Here is a 26,797-nt window from a genome sequence, read left to right on the forward strand (position 1 = left end):
GTTTCACAGACCTTCAAGAGACAGGAGACTACCTGGAGGGAGGGGGTTTCCTCACAATCTGGTGAGGAAGGAGAAATGAAAGTAAAAGAGAAGCGCCTGTCAGATCAGTTGTATGTGACGGAGGGTTAAAAAAACAACAACACTTTTTAGGTACAGTAGTTTACATAGTTTTGAGAAGACAAAAATCCTATAGTTCAAAAACTTGACGTGATAGAGAAAAACTGAGATCATTTCTGGATTCAGCATCCAAAAATTAATTAAGAACAGTTGTCTGACCTAACTCTTAAAAAATTGTGTTCCCCAGTGATATTGCTAAGTGTTTCTCATTAGGCACATCAATTTTTTTTAATTATTACCTATGGAAAAAGTTACTGCCCAGTAAATTTTAATAACTAGATGCCCACCTTTGTTAAAAACTTATGTTCATAAATTGCTTTACATTATTATTTGTATTAGGTCACTGTAGAACTTATTGAATCTTGTCCAATTATATGTAGACTTGCTTATATTTTGCATTATGTACACCATGGCTCTATCAAGACTATCATTTTTAGCTGTTTTTTCTTGACTTTTGTATTATCTGTCCTAAGAACCTTTTTCGAAAAGACTTGGAGATCTTGTAAGTGCTTTTAATGTCAAATGAATTATACTTGAATGACAGTAGTTTCCACTTTGATACTTCTTGAAAACTGTCTTAGTTATTGAGTCAAGAGAGACCTGAAGAACTTTGGATGATCTAGTTGTTAAAGGAGTCATTATAATCAGCAAAAGTTGGGGGACAACCATAGCCACAACATAATCAATTAGTTATCAAAAACAATATACTATATATAAATATTTTATATTCTATTATCTATATTCTATCCTATATTTTATATTCTATATTCTATCCTATATTTCTGTTTTTTATTTTAGTTTACGGGTAAATCCTCTGTTGTAGAAAGGAAACACAATCATCAAGTTATGAGATAAAAATGAATACATGCTAGTAAACTGTTAAAGAGGACCTGTCACTTGCCTAAAAGACATGTAAAATCCCTGAGATTCCCTGATTTTGACTCTCTTTTCAATTTTGGATTGCATAGGTCCCTTGTAGAATAATTCATATTTGTTGCTTTCGGGGGACATTATGTATAATCCCTGCCTCCAGACTACTCCATGATTCTTCAGAGATTATTCTCTAAGGGCATTCATTTTAACCCCTTAATGACCAGAAGTATTTTTGGTTTTGCATTTTCATTTTGTGCTCCCCTTTGCAGAGCCATCATTTTTTTATTTTTTGGTCAAATGGCCATGTGAGGGCTTGTTTTTTGGGGGACGAGTTGTCCTTTTGAATGAGACCATTGGTTTTACCATGTCATTTACCTGAAAATGGGAAAAAAAATTCCAAGTCATGTGAAATTGCAAAAAAGTGCAATCCCACAGTTTTTTTTTTTGGAGTGATGCATCATGAAATTAAATGAGTGACAGGAACTGAGGAGCTGAGGGATTTTTAAAAGATATTTAACTACATTATTTGAACATGTTATATTTCCTCTTTAGACACAGTATCCTCTTAGCACAAAATGATGTAGACATATGTCAGTGCTGGTAGTCAACATGTGTTGATGGTCTCCAGAACTGAGCTCCCGTGACACATGTTAGCTGTTAACTGTTTATGTACTCAACATATGACTCTAACAGTAGCGTGTGGAGCTAAGCTCTGATTGTTACTGTCAGACTAATTTGATCAGTTTCTATGAAGAGGTAAGTTCTGGATTGGACCAAGGGAACCCAGTAGATGTAGTGTATATGGACTTTTCAAAAGCTTTTGATACGGTGCCACACAAAAGGTTGATACATAAAATGAGAATAATGGGGATAGGGGAAAATATGTGCAAGTGGGTTGAGAGCTGGCTCAGGGATAGGAAACAAAGGGTGGTTATTAATGGAGCACATTCGGACTGGGTAGCGGTTAGCAGTGGGGTACCACAGGGGTCAGTATTGGGCACTCTTCTCTTTAACATATTTATTAATGACCTTGTAGGGGGCATTCAGAGTAGAATTTCAATATTTGCAGATGACACTAAACTCTGCAGGGTAAACAATACAGAGGAGGACAATTTTATATTACAGGATGATTTATGTAAACTAGAAGCTTGGGCTGATAAATGGCAAATGAGCTTTAATGGGGATAAATGTAAGGTCACGCACTTGGGTAGAAGTAATAAGATGTATAATTATGTGCTTAATTCTAAAACTCTGGGCAAAACCGCCAATGAAAAAGACCTGGGTGTATGGGTGGATGACAAACTCAAATTCAGGGGCCAGTGTCAGGCAGCTGCTACAAAGGCAAATAAAATAATGGGATGCATTAAAAGAGGCATAGATGCTCATGAGGAGAATATAATTTTACCTCTATACAAGTCACTACTTCGACCACACTTAGAATACTGTGCACAGTTCTGGTCACCGGTGTTTAAGAAAGACATAGCTGAACTGGAGCGGGTGCAGAGAAGAGCGACCAAGGTTATTAGAGGACTGGGGGGTCTGCAATACCAAGATAGGTTATTACACTTGGGGCTATTTAGTTTGGAAAAATGAAGACTAAGGGGTGATCTTATTTTAATGTATAAATATATGAGGGGACAGTACAAAGACCTTTCTGATGATCTTTTTAATCATAGACCTGAAACAGGGACAAGGGGGCATCCTCTGCGTTTGGAGGAAAAAAGGTTTAAGAATAATAACAGACGTGGATTCTTTACTGTAAGAGCAGTGAGACTATGGAACTCTCTGCCGTATGATGTTGTAATGAGTGATTCATTACTTAAATTTAAGAGGGGACTGGATACCTTTCTGGAAAAGTATAATGTTACAGGGTATATACACTAGATTCCTTGATAGGGCGTTGATCCAGGGAACTAGTCTGATTGCCGTATGTGGAGTCGGGAAGGAATTTTTTTCCCCAATGTGGAGCTTACTCTTTGCCACATGGGTTTTTTTTGCCTTCCTCTGGATCAACATGTTAGGGCATGTTAGGTTAGGCTATGGGTTGAACTAGATGGACATATAGTCTTCCTTCAACCTTAATAACTATGTAACTATGTAACTATTTAGATGCACTTCCCTTCTGATTATAACTGTTATTCAGATGCTGCTATGTAAGGCCAGGTTCACATTGCGTTAACAGCAGCCCATTCAACACATGCTTTAATGGGCTGCTGTTAACGCAAGTGCCGATATGTCATCATGCTAGCGCAGATAGAGCTAGCAGATGCTCTATCTGTGCTAGCAGTGATGACCCGGAAACGCTGCAGCCCGCATCCCAGGGTCCGTCACTCAATGATGGCACATCGCTAGCGCATGCCAATAATGGGCGTGTGCTAGCGATGCGTCAGACATTGGACTAAATAGTGGTGTTAACGGACTACGTTACACCGTGGTGTAAGGCTACGTTCACATTGGCGTTCCGCCAATGTGCGTCGCTGTTGCGCCGGCGACGCAGCGGCGACGCGCCCCTATGTTTAACATAGGGGACGCGTGCGTCGTTTTGGTGGCGTTTTTCGCCATGTGCGTCGTTTCCGACGCTAGCGTCGGACGCAAGGAAACGCTACATGTAGCATTTTCTGTGCGTCCGATTTTCATCGGAAAACGACGCACGCGTCTCAAAAAACGCGCGTTTTTGCGCGCGTTTGCGTGCGTTTTAGCGTGCGTCGCGCGTTGCGTCGCCGACGCACGGCGGTGCAACGCTAATGTGAACGTAGCCTAACATAGTCTGTCTAACGAACACCAAAAACATAATGTGAACCTGGTAAGACAACCAGTATATGTGTGTTCTTGAGTGGTTAAGGGTAGCATACAAAAACTTGTAAGCAAGGATTGGGAAGATTACCCTCTTATACACTACCAATCAACCATTTCTATAAGAAATATCTAACCAGAATACTAAGTGAATCTATAATATTGTGCAAAAGTTTTAGGCCAGTGTGGAAAAAAATTAGCAAAATAAGAATGATTTATAAAATTGAAGTGTTTATTTTTATCAATTGACTCAATGTAAAGTGAATGAACAATAGAGACATCTAAATCAAATCAATATTTCATTTAATCACCTTTTGCAGATACTTTACAGATTCCATCATACAATGCTATCAGTGAGGTGTCCTGCTCCAAATTTATTCAGAAGCAGGACCACAACCCCAAACCTTCAGTCAAGTCACTGCAAAGAAGAACAAGAAGTCCTGGAAGTGATGATATGGCCCCCATAGAACCTTTTCTGGGATTAAATCAAGAGACAGAAGAATTTTCACAAGTCTACATTCACAGAAGATCTCTGGATAGATGTTTGGAACAACCTTCCAGCCAAGTTCCTTCAAAAACTGTGTGCAAGTGTACCTAGAAGAATCAATGCTGTTTTGAAGGCAAAGGGCGATTACATCAATAATTGATTAATTTTAGATTTATCTTCTGTTCCTTCACTTTGAATTTTGTTATTTGATAAAAATTAACAATTACCATTCATATTTTAGAAAGTATTCTTACATTGCAGCATTTTTCATAAAGCCTGCCTAAAACTTTTGCATAAAGCTGTATATCTATAGATTGAACTTTTAATACTTCAAGATTGCAGTTGTTGAATTTTCTCTCGTGTAAATTCCTATTATACAAAAGTTTACAATTAACTTTTTAACACAATACAAAATATTAAGTGAGCTCTTCTCTAGTGACATTAGGTTCATAAGTTATTCCATTTTGCCCCATATATCAAATGTTTCAGTCCAAATGAAGGTTGAATGAAGAATTCCTTTTGCATTGTAAGTTTCTGGCATCCGTCTGGCCAATTCTTCATTGAAATCCAAGGCAAACAGAGCCTGTATTGGACAAGAGATAACACAGAAAAAAGCAAGCACAGCATGAACTGAAATTAATTTTACTGGTGCTCATTAAACTAGCACAAGTTTCTAAATCAGATACAATAGGTAGTCTGGCCAGCAGCTTGCTGCTCTATAATTAAGAATGCTGTTTAGATAAAATGTTTTGCATATTTAGAATGGTTAAATATATTAATAGTGCTGTTTTTTCTGGTGTGTCAAAACAACATCTTTTAGTCCAATGTCTCTTTTTTCACCCCAGAAATTATATTGTAAATATGCAGCTTTTGTTTGAAAGGCATGCAAGTAAATTATTTTTGAACTTGATGTGTATGTGTCATCCAGGGAAATGCTCAGCTGTAACTAACTTGCAAATTTACAGGGAAATGGACCAAATTGATGACAGCTGTCAACAGTCGTTTGTCAAACATACTTAGGTGATTTTTGTTAAAGCAATTGACAGTACTACAAAATGAACGTGCCTGAGAAGAACAATCAATTGTAGATTGTTCATCTGAGATTTACATTAGTTTGAGGTAGTACAGTTTTACTTAAATATGTAATACAAATCTTAGCTTTGTTTGCTATAAATTCTTTCATGTCATCATGTGGCCATTCTGTCATCAGGACCTCTTGGTTATTACACTACAAAATTTACTGAACGCTGTAGAAAAAAGGTTGCAAAACTTTTTTTTTTGTTAGCTAAATTCAACATTATCATTAAAAACACTAAGGTACCCATTGTTTCAGCTAATTCTTTAGAATTAGCCATTGTGTTTGTACATGAAGCAACTGCTCATTATAGGACGTGCTATTCTTCTTTTAAAACTTGCTGCTAAGAGATCTCCTAAACGCAGTACACAGAGGTTTGAGGAGATACTGCTCCCTTGTCACTCTGCGGCATTCTCTCATAAGCAGCATCAGGAGCATGAATGGCTTTTTTCCAGCAGTACTGAGAAGTGTAACTGTGAATCCAGTATTTGGGTGAGATATATTACTTACTAGAAAACAAACACGGACTTCCGGGAGGCAGAGCCTGACGATGGCCGCTTTCTAAAATTGCTCCTGGGCCACAGGCGTTTTATAGGTTACTAAACGCCGAATTATTCCACTGAAAGGCCAGGATAAGGTCCGGACAAGGATCTGGATTAATAGATCCAGCTCTCCAGCTGCCTCGGAGTCACAAGGCGCAGGCAGCACCGCAGGCAGTGCCGCACATAGCTAACGGCCCGAAGCAGGAGCCGAAGTCGGTGGGGGAAGGGCGAGCCACGCGTCCCCCAGAGGATTAAGGAGGCTTACCGGACGTTCATCAGAGGAAGGTGAGCGGTGTCAGAGAGAAACCATGGTGTCCTCAGCCTGCTGGCGGTAAGAGCGGTGAAGGAGGTGAAGGAGGTGGCGACAGACCAGCGCCATCTTGTGTAGTCGCGCGCCAGGCCTCAGTGAATCCCTGCTGGCCTGACCTCGCAGCGCCACGTCCCTGAGCCTGCACCAACGCTGCCTGCCAACTGAAGGCTGAACATTATTAGGGGATATAAGAAGGGGCGCTACAGATCCCCTTTGTAAAGTAACTGCGGGAGGTTGGTGGCGGTGCCCACTCAGTGTGGTGGGAGGCAGCAGACGCTGCATTAAATCACAAGACTCTCCAACTTAAATTCAGATGTAATTGACACCTGGCAAAACTCTGATGTTAATGGCGAGAACCCACAGTCTATTGCAAATTCTATCATAGATCGTTTGATGGCTGAAATTGACAACCAACTAGCAGCTTTTCAAACTTCTTTGGACAGGATCGTTTCACAAGTCAACGCTCAGGGAGCACGCATAGCAGAAGCTGAGCAAAGAATCTCAGATTTAGAGGACTCTACCAAGGCCCTTAAGGACAAACTGGACAATAAAGAAAAGGACATCTTAGACCTTCTGGATAAGGTGGATGACATTGAAAACAGATCTCGCCGCAATAACTTAAGACTCATAGGCCTTCCAGAATCTATCCCTTCCTCAGAGTTGGTCAAGATAACATCAGAATGGCTACCAAAATCTCTTGGCATTTTACCAACATCAGGTGCAATGGCTATTGAGAGAGCCCACAGGTTTTGACCCCCAAGGGGAGGGGAAGGAGATAGACCAAGACCGGTCATCTTTAGAGTCCTTGATTTTCAAGACAAAGTTCGCATTCTATCAGCTTACAGGAAACAACGATCCCTGTTATATGACAATTATAAACTACTCCTGTTCCAGGATTATTCGGCCGCCCTGGCTGCCAGGCGCAAAGCTTTCAACCCTGCCTGCAAAATCCTAGTAGAATAAAACATTCGCTTTGGTTTGCAGTACCCTTCAATTCTGCGTTTCAGCATGGCGGGGAAAAGTTGGACCTTCAGCGACCCGGGAAAGGCTCTGAAATTCCTTTGGGGGGACTTCCAGGCACATACTAATTCTGGCAATACCTGAACGAAAAGAACTGCTTCAAATCATTAATCGTCAGTGATATCGTGTTTATGTTAATATCCCTCTGCCCTTTAAGCAGCATGTTTATTCCTTTTATGGTGCTCACTCTGCGATTGAGCATATTTGTTACAGTTATAAAGTTCAAATGGTGTGGGGGAATGGGAGGAGTATCTCTGCGAGCACAAACATAACACTTTTGATTCAGGAGGTCTCACGCTCACTCGCTGGGATGGGTGGGGGTCTCAATCACAGATTTTGTATACTGGCCAAATATTTAATTGTATGGGTGTGGATTGATGGCTGATCAGGCCATTTTTAAGGATGCCACAATCCGCTCTCTACATTGGTGCTCGTGGAATGTTAACGGGTTGAATACTCCAATTAAAAAAAGGTTTTAAATTTTTTACATAAACAAAATTTCCACATCATTTTCCTACAGGAAACACATTGGATAAAAAATAATCACCCTTCTCTGCTTAGTAGAAAATACACGCTGTGCGCCGAGGCTTCATACTCAAAAAAACAATGAGGAGTAGCCATACTAATCTACAACGGCCTTAAGTATGAGGTTCTTGATGCGCTGGAGGACCCACAGCGTAGATTCCTTCTGGTCAAAATTGTGATTAAGGGGATGAGCTTTAGCCTGGTTAATATCTACGCCCCTAATGCGCCTGAAGCACAGTTTCAAGTTAAAATCTTGGAGGGTCTGGCGGGGTGGTATACATCTTGGGTGGTCATGGGTGGCGACTTTAACGAGGTGGTTGATGCATCCATGGATAGATCTAGACTGAAAACTGCTCATCGGCTAGCACAGGGAAACGGCATTCAATCGCTGTCGGACCATCTGGATTTGGTAGACATTTGGAGACTGCACCATCTATTAGAGAGGGACTATTCTCACTACTCCCATGTACATGAATCCCATGCTAGGATTGACTGTTGGCTTTTACATTCATCACTACTACCTTTAATAATACAGACAGATATACAAAATATTCATATATCAGACCATGCTCCAGTAACATTTAATTCTAGATTAACAACCCCAATATATCAAGAGAGGAGGTGGCATTTTCCTTCATATCTCTATCAATCGGACGATTTTAAAAAATATCTACAGCTGTTGTGGGAGGTTTATAAGAATGACAACCGCACTCATTGTGATGACGCGCATCTGTTTTGGATGGCTTCTAAAGCCGTGTTATGGGGCCAGATTATTTCTTATGTTAGTCATAAAAGAAAAGATTTAATGAAAAGAATGGTAGACACACAAAAATCATTAACCTAAGCCTACAAAGAATTCAAACTAAATGACACTCTACTAGCAAGGGAAAGGTTTTTGAGGGCTAAGGAAGAAGCGGACGCTCTAGCGCATGAGATGGCCATGCTCAATCTGGACTACCAAAAACACAAATATTTTAAATGGGGCAACAAGCCAGGGAGGGTACTGGCATCCCTTACGGGTCCATATAGGAAGGCGATGAGAATACACAAAATACAGCAATGCAACGGTCACATTTTAACAAATAACGAGGAGATAGTAAACGAATTTAGATCATTTTTTGGCGAGTTGTATAAATTAGAGCCAAAGGAGGGAGGGGAGAGTGAGGGATTCCTCAAAGACCACTTAGCGCTGGCACTCACGGAGGATGAGAGAGAGGCTATCAACTCCCCCATAACCCCTTTGGAAATTCTGCAGGTCATTAATAAACTTAAAGTCTCCAAGGCACCGGGCCCGGACGTGTTCAGCAAAGAACATTATAAAATTCTGGGAACCCCCCTGGCATCTCACCTTTGTGAGTTTTACAACAATATAGGTAAAAATGGCCACCTTCCGGATCGGTTCAATGAGGCGGTTGTCATTGTTCTTCCAAAACTGGGCAAAGACCACATGCAAGTTGAGGGCTATATACCAATATCATTACTTAATTCTGATTTTAAGATTTTTACAAAAATTCTGGCTGACCGATTACAAAGAATTCTCCCAAATTTAATTTTGTCACAGCAAACTGGATTTATACATGGGAAATCCATTACATATAACATTAGAATGGCTCTGGGAGCCATATCCTATAGTAGAGTGCATAAACATATGAAAACCATTGTGGTCAGCCTAGAAGCCGATAAGGCGTTCAATAGGGTGGCGTGGGATTACTTGCACGATCTGCTATCATTTAGAAATTTTGGCTCTTGGTTCTGTGAGGTCGTCAAATCAATTTATAAATAACCGATATCTAGGATGTCCGTAAATAACACTTTATCTAGGACCTTCAAAATCCAACGGGGAACGTGTCAGGGCTGCCCTTTGTCTCCCCTGTTGTTTAATTTAGCGTTAGATCCACTCCTGAGAACTCTGCAGAATGAGGCGACTTTTGAAGAGGTAAAAGTAGGTGCTGCATCTATAAAGATCTCAGCTTTTGCTGACGACATTCTTTTATTCATTGCCAACCCAGCTCAGGCAATTCCGGCCATCATGAATATTTTAGAGAAATTCGGCAAATGCTCTGGCTTCAAGGTCAACTTTGGCAAATCTGAGGCCCTGGCTGTTTTCAGGTCTGGGAGTCTACGTGATCCCTTGTTCCCCTTTCACTGGAGCCAGGAATCTATTAAATATTTGGGGATACGGTTACCAGCGGATCCGTCCATTTTATATAGAGTCAATTATAAACCACTAGTTTCCTCAATAATTAGTCTCCTTCATTCGTGGAAGCATTTTACATTATCATTCTCCAGTAGATGTCATTTAATTAAGATGATAGTGTTTCCTAAACTGCTGTATGCCTTTCAGACTCTGCCCCTTCTCCTGTCTAGAACAGATCTAAGTCTGCTAAATTCAAATTTTCGAAAATTTATTTGGGGGATTGGAGGTAGAATGCCCATAGGCCTTGTAAAACAGGCGACGAGGGCAGAGGGGGGAATTAATTTCCCTGACATAGGAAGGTATAACCTGGCAGCTAACTTTAGATGTGCCATTGATATGATAAGGGGTATCTCTCATTTCGCTAATGTTGTCCTGGAACAACAAATCTGTCCACATATCTTGTTGTCAGCATTTTTGCATCTGAGTGGGGAGGGGCTTCTGGCAGAGATACAGGTACACCTGCCGTTGTGGCAAACGATACTGACTTGGAGACGTTGTAGAAGGCTTTGTAAATTATGTGCTGGTCTGTCCACCTTTAAAGCCATTTCCTGGATTTTTGAGGGGTACTACACCATCCTTCTATAAACACCTGGCCGTTCAGGGATGTAAGCAAGTAATAGATCTGCTGGACCTTAATTTTTCTGTGTTCTCTTTTGAAACAGCCTCGCTGCGTTTCCCATTATTTGGTAACAATCCTTTCCTATTCCTTCAGGCACGCAGCCTAGTACAAAAGTGCTTACCGACCGGAGGGGTGGGGGAGGGGAGGATCAACCTGGATGGCTTTATTAGAAATGCAAGATCTCAACCGGCATCTATAAGTAGCATTTACTCGGTGTTACGCAAAAAATGGTCATGGGAAGGGAAAACTACAGGATTAGCAAAATGGTCAAAAGACCTCCCAGGCTTGGGGGTAGAGGATCTCCTTGATGCTACTACAGCACAAAGAAAATTGTTGTCATATAGTAGCTACACTGACATGGCTCTTTTAATTTTACATAGGGCCTACATCACACCTTATTTACAGTCTAGGGTGTCTCCTTCTACTATTTACTCGTGTTCCAAATGCAAAACACGCAACACTGATATATATCACCACCTATGGAGTTGTTCGAAGATTCAGGAGTTATGGGGCACCATTCATGATGAGCTGCAGAGACTGTGTGGGATCAGTTTCACGCTTATACCACAATGGGCCATTTTTAACATCTTAGAGGAGGCTCATCACAAATTGCCCAAACATATCAAAGAAACACTTATGATTTGGGCTTCGGCAACCAGGAAAAGCATATTGCAACAATGGTTGAGCCCAACGATCCCACCACTCTCTCTTATACATACTAAGATTATGTTCCTATTCAGAATGGAGTGGATGGAGGCATTGACCAATAAGGAAAAGATGTCCGGTAAATTCCTGACTACATGGTCTCTCTTTGTTCCGTCTCTTCCTCTAGAGACTAGGGAAAAGCTGAGAGCTCAATTTGAAAACACCCAATGGTATTTACTACAGCGGATAGGTGGCCACACACCAATTCCATATTGTATCTTGAATGTTGTATGCATGTGGAGAAAAGGGTTTTGGGGAGGGTATGGGGAGGGACAAAGGCTATGGGACTTTGTTATTACTGTCCATTTGCCTTGTTAACATTTAAATATTTAATAAACAGAATTACAAAAAAAAAGAAACCAGACACAATGTCAATGTGTATGTCTCTTTCTTTACTCTTTTCCCCTCTTTTCTCCATATCATATAATCTTATTCTCATTGAATAAATATTGCCTCATCTCTCAAAACAAATTTTATCAGTATTTCTAGATGAATATGGTGCTTAGGAGGTGGCAGAAGTGGGTAGCAAGTGGAGGCATTTTTCTCTCTTAAACAATATTGCAAAATTTCAAATATTTAGTAATACTATTGACTTATGCAAAGTTTTTAAGATGACAATGGCCATTTAAAGGGAATCTGTCAGCAAATGTTTTACTATGTAATCCGAAGATAGCATGACGTAGGGGTTAAAACACAAATTTCAGTATGCCTCTTATCTAGCTCTGAGATTTTGTTTTGTTCCAATGATTGTTTTAGCACCAGTAGCTTATCATTGCTATGACTACCTGTCTGCAAGCCCTGGTCTGACACCCCTCCTCCTGTGATAGGCACCTCACTGTCTACGGACTTTGTACATGGAGAGCCTGGTGTGGACAGGGTTAGGTGTGGTGTGGTTAGTTTTTTCAGCTCTGCTTTATTGCTAAATGTAAAAACTCTGAGTGGGTGAGAACGGTTGCACCCAGTAATCTAAGTGATACCTTGCTGGATTTAGCTTTTATTTGCCTGCACCAGGATGCTCTCAGATGAGCAGCAAAAATCTGCTGACAAATTCCCTTTCAGTCTGGGCAATAGAGTTGTTTATGTTTGAAGCATTTTTCTGAAGTTACGTACATACTGACCTTTAGATCTTAAACATCATATGAGCCTTGCCAAATAGAAAAAAAAGAAACATGATATTGTTATTGTATTTTAGATTTTTAGCATTAATTGTGAAAGCTGTAAAATGCATTTAATCTAAAATGTTTCTTTAGTTTGATTTTGTTGAAATGAAAATTCTTATTAAGAAATCCACAGTTGTGAAAGTTGCATTGTTGTTCTTTCTAAGCAAATGTGAATATAACCATGGCTAAAGCAATATGGATGCTTATGTTGGGATCATTAATCATTTAAAATTGCTTGTAAATTATATCATATACAAGTGCTGACTGATATCTTCTTTAAAAAAAATTTGTGGCCTCATATTTAAAAGAGTCTTAATTCTAACATTCAAATCCCTACTCAGACCAGTTGCACACTCACAATTTGAAATGCTATGTAAAAATGATCTCTACTCATAGGGAGATATCTTATTACACATCCTATCAAACAAAATTAGCAATAGCAGAACAATGATCAGCGATATGGGCTAGGCAATGTCACTAGAGCAATGGCAACAACACTTTCTTACATTGTCTAAGAGTAGATATCTTTTTATTCCTATTTCCTTGGAAACTTTCATCCAGTTCCTGCACAGAATATATTATGTCCCTAAACACTTCCACAAATACACCCAAATGTCTCCAAAAGATGTTTTAGGGCTGCACTTCTGTAGTTGACATTTAGCATATATGATCGATCGTCCTGCCCTTTGGTAGAATAACTCTGCAATCAGCTCCTTGACATAAGAAAATGTTACTATTTAGAACTTAGTGACATAGCCCCTATAAAATCATACATTTAGTGTAGATTTAAAAAAAAAATAGTTTTAAAGAAAAATAGTTTTATTGCATATGTACATTAAGAGGCTTTGTTGCACTCTTGGTGTGGCTTGCTACACATTTCTACCCTTTTAATTACAATACTCCAGCCCTCCCCTTATGGTAAATGGCAATGCTTGCATTTAAGTCCTGCCTGATCTACTTCCTCAGCCCTACACATACTGATGCTGGAGCAGTCGAGTGCCTGGAACACCGTGTCAGTGTGTGTAGAAGCTGAGCTCTCATCCCCTCTTTTGTATGTAGTGATCACTCACGGAACACAAGATTACAAACCAGCAATGGCACATACTGACAGGAAAGAGATATGCACAATGTCAGTACAACATTGCTGTTGTTCCCTCTCCTGTTTATAGTGGCCAGTGCTGCAATCATGCAGCAAATGGCCACTAAATGCAGGGAAGGGAATGAAAACTTGACCTCTACCCACACTGATGCTATGTATGCAGGTGCTCGGCTGAGCAGTAAGATCATGTAGCACTTCAATACGAGGGCTATAAATCGCGATAAGGGGAGAGTTGGAGTAATGTAATGCATAGAAGGATGCCTTGGGCCTAGGCCCTTGTCCACACCAAAGGTGACCAAGGGTTCAAAAAAGCCACCACATATACATACAGGTGCTTCTTACAACTTATAATATCATCAACAAGTTTTTAAACCAGGTATTGGTAATTTTGGCAGTGTGGACAATTGCCAAGTCCTGCTGGAGAATGACATTTCCAACTCCAAAAAGCTTGTTGGCAGAGGGAAGCATAACATGCTCTAAACTTTCCTAGAAGACAACTATGCTGAATTTGGTTTTGATAAAACAAAGTGGGCCTATACCAGCAGATGACATGGCTCCCCAAACCATCACTGGAAACTTCATACTTGACCTCAAGCAGATTGGATTTTGTGCCTCCCCACTCTTCCTCCTGACTCTGGGACCTTTGTTTCCAAATGAAATGCAAAATGTACTTTCTTTTGAAAACAACACCTTGGACCACTGAACAACAGTCCAGTTCTTTTTCTCCTTGGCCCAGATAAGACGCTTCTGGCATTGTGTATTGGTCATGAGTGGCTTGACACAAGGAATGCAACACTTGTAGCCCATGTCCTGGATACATCTGTGTGTGGTGGCTCTTGAAGCAATGACTCTAGCTGCAGTCCACTCCTTGTGAATCTTCCCGAAATTTTTGAATGGCCTTTTCTAAACAATCCTTTCAAGGCTGTGGTTATCCCGGTTGCTTGTGCACCTTTTTCTACCACACTTTTTCCTTCCACTCAACTTTCATTAATATGCTTGGATACAGCACACTGTGAACAACCAGCTTCTTTACCACTGACCTTTTGTGGCTTACCCTCCTTGTGGAATGTGGGAACGGCTGCCTTCTGGACATCTGTAAAGTCAGCAGAGTCCCCATGATTGTGAAGCCTTCTGAAACAGACTAAGGGACATTTTTATACACTTAGCAAGATGTTGCAGGTGGTATTTGTAATTATTCTAATTTACTGAGACAATGACTTTTGTGTAAATAAACACTTGAAATAGATTGCTCTGTTTGCAATGACTCTATATAATATATGAGATTCACTTTTTGTATGGAAGAACTGAAATAAATTAACTTTTTGATGATATTCTAATTTTGTGAGAGGCACCTGTACAGTGGGGCAAAAAAGTATTTAGTCAGTCAGCAATAGTGCAAGTTCCACCACTTAAAAAGATGAGAGGCGTCTGTAATTTACATCATAGGTAGACCTCAACTATGGGAGACAAACTGAGAAAAAAAAATCCAGAAAATCACATTGTCTGTTTTTGTAACATTTTATTTGCATATTATGGTGGAAAATAAGTATTTGGTCAGAAACAAACAATCAAGATTTCTGGCTCTCACAGGCTTGTAACTTCTTCTTTAAGAGTCTCCTCTTTCCTCCACTCATTACCTGCAGTAATGGCACCTGTTTAAACTTGATATCAGTATAAAAAGACACCTGTGCACACCCTCAAACAGTCTGACTCCAAACTCCACTATGATGAAGACCAAAGAGCTGTTAAAGGACACCAGAAACAAAATTGTAGCCCTGCACCAGGCTGGGAAGACTGAATCTGCAATAGCCAACCAGCTTGGAGTTAAGAAATCAACAGTGGGAGCAATAATTAGAAAATGGAAGACATACAAGACGACTGATAATCTCCCTCGATCTGGGGCTCCACGCAAAATCCCACCCGTGGGGTCAGAATGATCACAAGAACGGTGAGCAAAAATCCCAGAACCACGCGGGGGCACCTAGTGAATGAACTGCAGAGAGCTGGGACCAATGTAACAAGGCCTACCATAAGTAACACACTACGCCACCATGGACTCAGATCCTGCAGTGCCAGACGTGTCCCACTGCTTAAGCCAGTACATGTCCGGGCCCGTCTCAAGTTTGCTAGAAAGCATTTGGATGATCCAGAGGAGTTTTGGGAGAATGTCCTATCGTCTGATGAAACCAAACTGGAACTGTTTGGTAGAAACACAACTTGTCGTGTTTGGAGGAAAAAGAATACTGAGTTGCATCCATCAAACACCATACCTACTGTAAAGCATGGTGGTGGAAACATCATGCTTTGGGGCTGTTTCTCTGCAAAGGGGCCAGGACGACTGATCCGGGTACATGAAAGAATGAATGGGGCCATGTATCGTGAGATTTTGAGTGCAAACCTCCTTCCATCAGCAAGGGCATTGAAGATGAAACGTGGCTGGGTCTTTCAACATGACAATGATCCAAAGCACACCACCAGGGCAACGAAGGAGTGGCTTCGTAAGAAGCATTTCAAGGTCCTGGAGTGGCCTAGCCAGTCTCCAGATCTCAACCCTATAGAAAACCTTTGGAGGGAGTTGAAAGTCCGTGTTGCCAAGCGAAAAGCCAAAAACATCACTGCTCTAGAGGAGATCTGCATGGAGGAATGGGCCAACATACCAACAACAGTGTGTGGCAACCTTGTGAAGACTTACAGAAAACGTTTGACCTCTGTCATTGCCAACAAAGGATATATTACAAAGTATTGAGATGAAATTTTGTTTCTGACCAAATACTTATTTTCCACCATAATATGCAAATAAAATGTTAAAAAAAAAACAGACAATGTGATTTTCTGGATTTTTTTTTCTCAGTTTTTCTCCCATAGTTGAGGTCTACCTATGATGTAAATTACAGACGCCTCTCATCTTTTTAAGTGGTGGAACTTGCACTATTGCTGACTGACTAAATACTTTTTTGCCCCACTGTATGTAACAAAACTATTTTCTATAAAACTCATTTAATAAAAGAGAAGTACCTGTATGATTTTTCTGGGGGCTAAGTCTCCAATGTGGGGGTCTAAATAGTTTGCTTTCATCTTTATGGGTGAAAGACCTCTTTACTAAATGCCTATAATTATCAGCAAGTATGATTTTGTGGGTGACAACCTCACTCTAATAAAAATAAAACCACTGACTAGCAGTGAAGATCCTCATAGCAGCCAAGAGGAAATTTCTTAATCTCTTTTTCCTGGCAGTCAAGGATAGAATTAACTCATGGGTCACTTATATAACTCAGTTTTCACTTTAAAGAACCCTCATTTTGTCTCATTAAAATACTCTTAAATTATTATATATACCCTCATGACTTTAAGAGGTGTTTGAAATAAATACCATCTTCTTCCATTTCCAATCCTACTTGTCAAATTTATTGGTTGACCTTTGATTTCCTCTGTATGTTCTTCTTTTTGTATTATTATGACCAAAAAATGATACGATTAATGTTCTATATTGCATTGATATTGCTGTCTAGTAAAATTTCTTTATGTATTACTATCAAAAATATGATTAAAAACCATAGTGATGTTTACTCTACAGATACTCTTATGAGATATAAATGTTGGACCAAATTAATAAAATTCCTATCACAGTCTTAAATAATGGAGGAGTTGAGTGATAACATACACAGGACCCTGATTCAGCATCCATGTAACCATAGGACAAGAGCCCTGTGAGCCTTCTCCTACCAGCTGGCTTCACTAGCACCTCTTCTGATTAGTATGTCCAATTTGACATCATGCGTGCAACATATCACAATGATGAAGACGTACTGAGCCTTATAATCAGAAGAGGAGCCTCACTGGATCAGGACACTGGAATTGTTTTTGCTCCACTGTAGAAAATTAATTTTGATGTCTTGACTAAGAGAGACATTAATTTTCTATTATATATACATGATATCTAAATTTATTTTCTAGATGAGCAAAAACACCACCAGCCATAAAACCTCCAGCTGGATGCACCAACATGTTGCCGTTAGTTGATTTTACAACAAACAGTACTTTTTCTCTTGTCACATTATCCATATCTGTTTGCGATCATATTAACACATTTGAGTGTTATAGACAAGTTTATCTCTTGCTTTGCTGTTATCACACTTCCTAAAAAAGCAAGTAGACAACCTGTCAAACAGCTTAGCAATTGTTGAACTGTATAGTCCTTTAGCTTGTAAACCAACTAAAAGGCTACAAAGCAAATATACAAATAAAAGCAATTCGTTTTTATGTTGTTTTTTATTGTATTTTGGTTACATCATTTTAGCTTTATATTACAAAAAGTATATACTCATACACACATTTTCTTGACAGAGCACTGAATTGAGTCCAGCCAGCAGTACAACATCCCTTCCGATTAGCCCTATGACTGATAGAGGTCTTCCCTTTAAGGTATGATATTTACATTGCTTTTGAAAATGTTTTCTTTGTAAAGATAATCCGGTTAATTGTACATAGTAAACTAAACATTCATAAATAATAAATTATATTATTGACAACTTTAAACAGGTATGCATTCTTGTAAAAGAAAATAATAATGTATGTTCTCATATTATTGGTGCTTCTGGTACACATGTTTATATTAGTTTTTTTCACTTTAGCTTCATGACTCTCAGTCAAGGAAGCCATGGCAGCTTTAATGTATTTATTTTCAGACAGATTTCAATGAATATTGAAAGAATTACCTGACATATATTCAAGTTTTTCAAAGTATTCTAGTATTCTGTGTTTTTTTTTTTTCTGTTGCATGGCATCAGTGTGGATAGTGACATGCCAGGCTTGGCATGATAGGCTGAGAAGGCTTATATGCCATGCAATGCTCCTCAGAGAAAGTAAACATGCAAATTGTCTATTCATAGAGGACTAGGACTTGAACTCTAGCTCACAGTCCTAAAAGTAACATAATTGATCCAATTTTCTCACGTGAAAGAATTATGCTCATGTGAATGAGCATTTAAAGAAGACCTTCTACCAAATTATTCATGATGAGCTCGACACAAGATGTAATAGTGGTTGTAAAGTCAAATATTTTAAAAAAAATTTTGTCTCTACATTGCATAGATATTAACAAACAAAGTAATGAGTTCCCCTTAATTAAGTCTAAGTTGATGTTATTAGAAACTTTTCACTGGGCATGTGAACGTCTTCTCCTTGAATAAGTTGCTACTTTGACTGTTAGGGTATGTGCATACGTCAGGATTTCTTGCAGAAATTTTCCTGACAAAAACCGGACATTTCTGCCAGAAATCTGCATGCGTTTTTTCATGTGTTTTTTACGTGTTTTTGCTGCGTTTTTTGTGCGTTTTTTACCAAATGCATAGAATAGCTGGAAAAATGCAGAAAATCCGCAAAATTAATGAACATGCTGCTTTTTTTACCGCGATGCATTTTTTTCGCGGAAAAAAACGCATCATGTGCACAAAAATTGCAGAATGCATTCTAAATGATAAAAAAACGCAAAAAAATGCGAAAAAACCTGAACGTGTGCACATACCCTTAATATCTCCACAATGGAAAGGCAAAAATAAATACAAAATTGTATTCCGCTCTGCAGCCACTATTACATCATGTGTCCAGTTCAAAATGAAAAATTTGGTGAAAGATCCTATTAAATATTGTTAGGAAGTTTATGAAACTCCTATAAGAACTATGTTTCTACCATTATTAACAAGGTATCCATTAGCCTTAATAAATGTAATGCATTAAGCTTTAAACCCCATGTTTTTCTCTGAAGTAAAAAGTTCAGCATGGCCAGAACGTGATTGTTGAAAGTTTTCATCAACAATTTTCCTTTTCTTATTTTTCTAAGTCAGACACCAATCAGGTCACATGCAAGTAAAGCAGTGATTTTAAACAAAATTCATGAGTAACCAAAGTTTTCAATCAATCCCCATCCCATTAAATGTAATTGTACATCGGATTCAATTTAAAATAGTTTTTCTTATGATATTCAATAATTGTCTTACTTGATTGAAGGTTTTGGTTCTTTATTTTTTCGTATTCTGGATTTTGAAATCTGTAAATAGTTATTTTGTGTAATAAGACCTACAGTTCACAATAAAAGCATTACTATTAGAGTAGTACTCATTAATAGGACATTCACATCATCATTGAAATGTCAGCTAATCTGCATATGATGGTAAAGGTATGTATTTTAATACAGATAAATCACTTGACCTTTCATTGAACTTCAATAGAATGTTAATATACATCCTTATATACTTTTTAAAAATGCCCCTCAGAAATTCTTTGATGTATGATTGGTCTAATAGCTGCATGTCTTAACTTTAGCTTTTCCTAAGCTTCCTATGTATTTTATTGACCGTTGATAAGGTTTATGCTAACTCAGCATTAGATGATAAAAAAGAACACATGATGATGAGATAACGTGTGTCCTGCTTTTTATGAATACAAATTTTGATAAATAGAGCAGAAACAGAAATAAAAAGGAAAAATTAACATTTCTAGTCCATTTAATATTTTGCTTAAAATTCTTTAAGAGTGCTTTCACACATAGTGTTTTTAGGATTTATTTGTATTTTTACTCTGCTGCACCTTTAAAACAAAACATCAAAAAATTATGCAGTCAGCTTTTAACTGTTAGCCAACAGGTAAATATGAAATACTACAAAATGGGGTGCATTAAAAGAGGTCTGGATACACATGATGAGAGCATTATACTGCCTCTGTACAAATCCCTAGTTAGACCGCACATGGAGTACTGTGTCCAGTTTTGGGCACCGGTGCTCAGGAAGGATATAATGGAACTAGAGAGAGTACAAAGGAGGGCAACAAAATTAATAAAGGGGATGGGAGAACTACAATACCCAGATAGATTAGCGAAATTAGGATTATTTAGTCTAGAAAAAAGACGACTGAGGGGCGATCTAATAACCATGTATAAGTATATAAGGGGACAATACAAATATCTCGCTGAGGATCTGTTTATACCAAGGAAGGTGACGGGCACAAGGGGGCATTCTTTGCGTCTGGAGGAGAGAAGGTTTTTCCACCAACATAGAAGAGGATTCTTTACTGTTAGGGCAGTGAGAATCTGGAATTGCTTGCCTGAGGAGGTGGTGATGGCGAACTCAGTCGAGGGGTTCAAGAGAGGCCTGGATGTCTTCCTGGAGCAGAACAATATTGTATCATACAATTATTAGGTTCTGTAAAAGGACGTAGATCTGGGGATTTATTATGACGGAATATAGGCTGAACTGGATGGACAAATGTCTTTTTTCGGCCTTACTAACTATGTTACTATGTTACTATGTTAAAATAACTTTGATGCATTTTTTAGGTCAGAGGCAATATGTCAAAATACAGCAAGCTTCATGTGTTGAAGTTTCCCTCTCATTTTTCCAGTTGGCTTTTCTAAAATATTTAAAATACACAATAAAAAACACACAAATAAAAATATCCAAATAAAAAAAAATGCACTCATTAAACACCTGATATTCTTTATACTTTTTAAAGCCAGATGAAAAAAGCAAGACAAAATATTGTTTGTAAAGGAAAGTCAAAGGGATGGCCCAATGGCCAAATACAATTTCATCAAAATCCCTATCTATTTAGTTCCCTTTCTATTTATTTCTGTAATCTAAAATCATTTCAACAACTTAAAGCATGGTGTTAGGTATGCCCCTACAAGTCACATCCTCTGTGTTGCCGCCTCATTACTACTTATGCGAGCAGGCAACACAGGGCACACGTTATGATTGTGCACATTGGTTAATGTGCAGTTCACTGAGACAGAGCAGGGACTAGCCCACCTCTTCTAATGAGAGTAACTGATAACACTTAATTTCATGGAGGGGGTAGGGACTGTGGCAAAGACCACAGCCTCTGACCCCCTGATGACTCGTATTTTGAGTATCCCAGCATGCACTGGGATTCTCAAACAAAGCATCATCACATTGGAAGTAGGGAAAAAAATAGAAACAGTAGAAACAGCAGGGAAATTTTAATGCAAACATATTAGAAATTAATTTAATTTAGGGCCCTAAAAAGATAGACATGTAGATGAAAATTTATTTGCGCTTTGGACAACCACTTTAAGGGTGATTTTACATGCCTTTTTTTAAAGCATCACAGCAGTTTCTGCTGCTCGTTTTTCACCTAAATCTAGAAGTTGATTTAAGAGGAAAATATAATGGAAGCACTTTTGGGTTTGACTCAAATCCCTTTGTCAACAATGTATTTGTTTAAAAAAGTGCAGTGTGTAAAACATCCAAAAGTTATGGTCACACTGCAGCTTTTTCTTGCCTTCAAAACTGTTCATTTTTCAAGTCAATGATACTTCTGGAATTGCTCATTTTCTCTGGAGTTTTGAAAATGTAAAGAGTTTATATTTAGTATTTATTTAGTCATGTCCTGACCACATTTTCAACACTTTTTTACAATTGAAAATATTTTTAACAACATTTTTGGGTGTCTATTACTTGAATTTTCCGACCTTTTTAAATTCATTAAGCAATAAAGAAAACACTAACTTTTTAAAGCAAAACAAAAAGAATTCTGGATGTCTTTTAGAATTTGTTTTGATAATCTTCTTAGAAAATGTCAGAAGAATGTATATATTACTTCTTTTCAACATTTGGCATCTTTGAAAACCTGAAGTTTTTAAAAGATATATGGAAAGCAAGTTGTTTTCCCATACAAATTAAAAAGGTCATTCTTTTTATTATTCTGTTAGCACTTTTACCTCCGATTTTTAGCAGATCTCTTTAAAAAGTGTAAAAAGAAGTGTGAACTTACCTTGAGGGCTTGCGCACACTTCGGTGCATCTTGGTCCGATCATGGACCACAATACACGGACTGGCCATGGATCTCATGATTCAATAAATACATAAAGCCGCCATGCTCCAGTCGGGAGATAAGTTGCCAGTCCATGCATTGTAGTCTGTGCTCGGATCAAGAACAATGGATGTCTCAATAAGCCTGAAGACTTACTCTTCATTATTGGCTGTTATTTATAGAGATATGTATTTCTTATGCATTTTTATCTCATAAAAAGTCTGTCTTTAAGGTCTACGAAATGTTCACAATGACTCACAAATAACATGTATTAACAAAAAGTCTGCAAAAAAATGGCACTTAAGTTTAATATGCCCACCATTTATTTAGTACAGAATCATTTTTTAGTTTTTCCAAATTTTGGTTCAATACAATAATTCTAAGTAAAACTTGTAAGCAAAACTGTATTTTTTCAAGTAATACTGAAAATGGGAATTATGATTTTGCTAGCTAAAATCTCCCCAAATTTAAATTATCTATCAATTCAATATGGTCTTATTGATGCTAAAAGAGTCTATTTTGTGGCAAATTTTCCCAAAATTCAGACGGTAATTAATCTGAATTTTTGGTGATATTTTATCGGCTTATAATCAGCAAAATGGCAGCGAGATGTCATTTTGCTGGGTTCTGAATTTTATTAAAATGTTACTAAAATGTTTTAAAGAACAATAAATATAGTTGCCTATCCTCAGCTCTCCACATACCTGCCCCACTGTCACAGCCTCCTTACTATTCCATCAATCTCTCCACTTTTACCTTCTTAATGTTCTGTATCTTTCAACACCATGGCTGCCTAAGTCCAACACAGTCATGACTTTAATAAGATCCATCATGATCCACATGGTCATTGTCTTCCTTACCTTTCCCTAAATTCCATTTACAGAAGATTGAGCAGAAGTGTCCGAATCGAATTTCCGTATATTTACTCAACTTTGCTATTTATAAAGAAATAAGCTTTATAATCTTTTTTTGTTTCATCTAACATTTACATTATTGAAAAACAGTATCCTCAATTTTATCTGTCAAACGTGATATTGTTCTTTGTGAGTCCTACTTAACAAGACATCTTTAGGTAAGATTCACCCAACTGTGAGTTAAAGTACAGCACACGGATATCGTCTATTCATAGAAAAAAAAACTGTACTATTCTAGATTAATTTTTGGGTTATTATCTGTCTTTTAGAGATTTAGAAATATGAAGCAATGATGAGACATAAACCATTGCAGTAAAGTGTTCTTAATAGAATATACCAAAAATCCCTACTTCGTTTAGTAAATGTGAAGTTACTGAATCTTCAGAAGGTCACAGTGGCTCTGACAGTACAAGTTCTGTCAGTTTTTTCTAGGGTGAAAAATCTATCATGGGGAAATTTACAGAGTATTTCTGTTGTACATTATCTTTCGTATGTAAACAATCAGTTGGTGGAAAAAGTACCTTTACCTTTCTTGTAGGTCGAAAACTTTCTCCAGTATCTTGAACTCAACATAGCATAAACTGTCTCTGAAAATTAATTGTGCAACAAGTAAAAGCAACAAGCATAATTTTTATATTATTGTGTGTAACAGATAATTTTCTAAATCTTAGACTTTTGCAAAAAGTATAGTTGTTTTTATTTTAATTTATCTCATAGCAAAAAATATTCTTCACATTTTAATGTAACCGTATGTAATGGTAGTTCAATTCATCAAAAAGCTGTCACTACACTCTATTGTCTTTTGATGAAAATAAAAGCTTTTCTTGGCTTACAAAATAATTTGTCTGTTTGCATTTTATTTCAAAGGCTGAACAGATTTTTTGCTTACTTCGACTAAACTACTGACTTTCATAAATCTATCTTAACAGAGGAAATAAACCATGCACTACTGTAGGGTTTATTTTAAGTGGTTCTCCAGGATTAAAGATAGAATTTATTTTGATAATTTTACTACTTCTTGGCTGGCATGTTTGCACTTATTTTTTTAAATAAACATTAGCATGCATATTAAATTAAATCAATTCAATTGAATGCGCTGGATAAGATTTCTTTTGAATATCAATACTGTTGCTTGCTTACATAATGTTCACTTAGCGTTTTACTAATTATAAATCATATTCTGTTTTTGTGAGGATGGTTGTAGGAAGAAACTAATTACAGTAAGATTTGTAGTATTCAATATTATTGTAATTAAAATAGTAAAAATGATAACATCTTTTGAATTTCAAATTTGACAGGTTCCGAGAATATTTTTTAAAAATTCCCTGAAAGATATGTCTAATACTTTAAGGTCTCTAAGACTTGCTTTAAAGGATTTGTCCACTACACTGAAAATCCCTTCTCAATCTGAGTGTTTGCCCCAGTAAAAATACTTATACTCTCTTCCCATGCTGGTGTCATTCCAACGGTGTTAGCACTCATCCCCCTGGGACTAACATGAGGTTGCTACTTTGTGCGAGCCCTGCACCAAGGTATCGCCAGCTTCATTGTCCCTGCCTTCTGTCATATCAAACATCTAAGAAGTCATAAAGCAGTTACATCCCTGACTTCCTCTTGATGTTTGATATGTCCAAAGGTTGGGGACAGTGAAGACAATGCTGATTGGGCTCAGGGCTCTTGACACGTAACAACCTAAGATGAGCCCAGGAGGAACAATTGCCAAGTATAAATGTTTTTTTTTTCATTTTAATGGGGTCAAACACTCAGATAGAGAAGGTGATGTCTGAGTAGTGGACAACTGGATAACTCCTTTAATGGAAACATAGCCTTAGTTATGTTGAAGTTACCTCACTGTAAAAATGAATGGTAACCCAGTAGTAAACATCTACCCATTTAATAACACAGTGCACTATCTGAATTTTGCTGTCTTTTAAAACAAAAAATGGAGAAAGGACCAAAAAACATCTATTTGTTATATATTTGTGACAAGGAATGCCGCCATGGGGAGAACACTGACTCAAGCTATTGGTTTGAAGTACGATCATCCTGCTCTGACTGCAACACATGATGTGACATATATATATAGGAGACATAAAGCCATATATCTAAAATATAGTGTCCTCCACTGCTTCCTCACTAACAAATTTGCCAATGTTAAAGGAGGACAATGTGGCCTCTGTTTGGTAATGCTACTGCCCATGTGTCATGCTGTGACTGTATGACACTTGGGAAAGGGGCCCTGCACCATCCCTGGAGCTGGGGCCCTAACCATGCCTGCTCCCAAAGGTACCACTAAAGATTAGAAGGTTTGGGCCATGAGCCTTACTGGGACAGAAATGATTGAGTCTAAACACACTAGACAAACAGGGAAAACAAAAAGCTACTTACATACAAAACACTCACCAAAGTTAGAGAGGAATATAGGGAAGGGTAGGAATGCATAAACTAAATGGCAATAGGATAATGAAGAAAGCATACACCAAGAAACAGCACACAACAATCTACAGCAGCAAAAACAATGATGATGATCTCCAACTTCAGCACTGCAACTCCAGCAAACCAGGAAATAAACTTTCACTGTTGCGGAAGAGAAGGTCTGACCAGATTTTTTAGATAAGAAATGAGCAGGCCAAGAACAGCTGTGAGATGGAGCTGCATGACCCTAACCAGCATAGAATGAGTAGTTAACCTTTTCAGCACCAAAGGAAGAAAAATCCATTTAATATGGGGAACAAACCACACAGGCTAAATGGAAGACTTGCGATTCACAATAATTTATGTTTTCCAAAGCCCAGATTTCCCAAAAGGATGTGACACACTTGTGACACTGTGGTAGTGGTGCTTCTGATGTTGCAAAAGACTTCCACATTCTTAGCGCTAATATGTATGTGTTTTCTTTTACACTACCTAGTCTATTGCCATTTTCACTGTTGAGTGGTGGAACCACTGTGCCAAAGCCCAAGGAAGACCTACAGGGTTGTGACTAGGAGCCTCACCCAATCCAACCACGGACATGCAGCAGCTAATGACACCGTGATCCATGGAGAGACTAGGGAGGTGATCTAGGTGCTACTCCAGGACTGACCTTTGGTAAATGGTCTTGACCCTTAGGAATGGGTATCTGGGATGGCCCCAGGAAATGTCCAACAGATGCAGGCAGGCATAGAAGATAACAAGAGCGGCTGGCTCAGCTGCCATTGATGTGAGCACTGGTGGGTGCAGCTGGCTTAGCTGCAGTTGAGGAAAGCACTGGCGGATGACGTTTCAATTTGAAAATCTCAGTGCATGCTGGGATAGTGAAACAAGTCCCCATCAGGTGATAGAGGCTACAACAATAACTGTCAATGTGCAATATAAGGAGTGAACAATCAAGCAGAGACTAGCCCAACCTTGCAAGTGATGTCACTATAACCGGCAAGAGAGCGCACAATCAGTATGCATTGTCAGGAAGAAACGTGGCAAGCATTCCCACCATATGACTTAAAATACAGCCAAATCATATTTCATGCTTTGCAATGAGGAGTGTAACACCCAG

The 26,797-nt window shown here is 38.4% G+C and overlaps 1 protein-coding gene across 2 annotated transcripts in view; it reads left to right on the forward strand.

Moving 5' to 3' along the window:
- The window catches only part of CCSER1 (coiled-coil serine rich protein 1), a 1,553,855-nt gene that overhangs the window by 1,127,603 nt on the left and 399,455 nt on the right, over window positions 1-26,797 (forward strand). For both annotated transcript variants that reach the window (XM_069743569.1, XM_069743573.1), the window contains exon 7: window positions 17,867-17,944. In XM_069743569.1, coding sequence (XP_069599670.1) covers window positions 17,867-17,944 — 78 coding nt within the window. The remainder of the gene's footprint in view (window positions 1-17,866; window positions 17,945-26,797) is intronic.

The sequence above is a fragment of the Ranitomeya imitator genome, chromosome 1 (assembly GCF_032444005.1).
Source record: "Ranitomeya imitator isolate aRanImi1 chromosome 1, aRanImi1.pri, whole genome shotgun sequence".
NCBI classification, from domain to species: domain Eukaryota; kingdom Metazoa; phylum Chordata; class Amphibia; order Anura; family Dendrobatidae; genus Ranitomeya; species Ranitomeya imitator.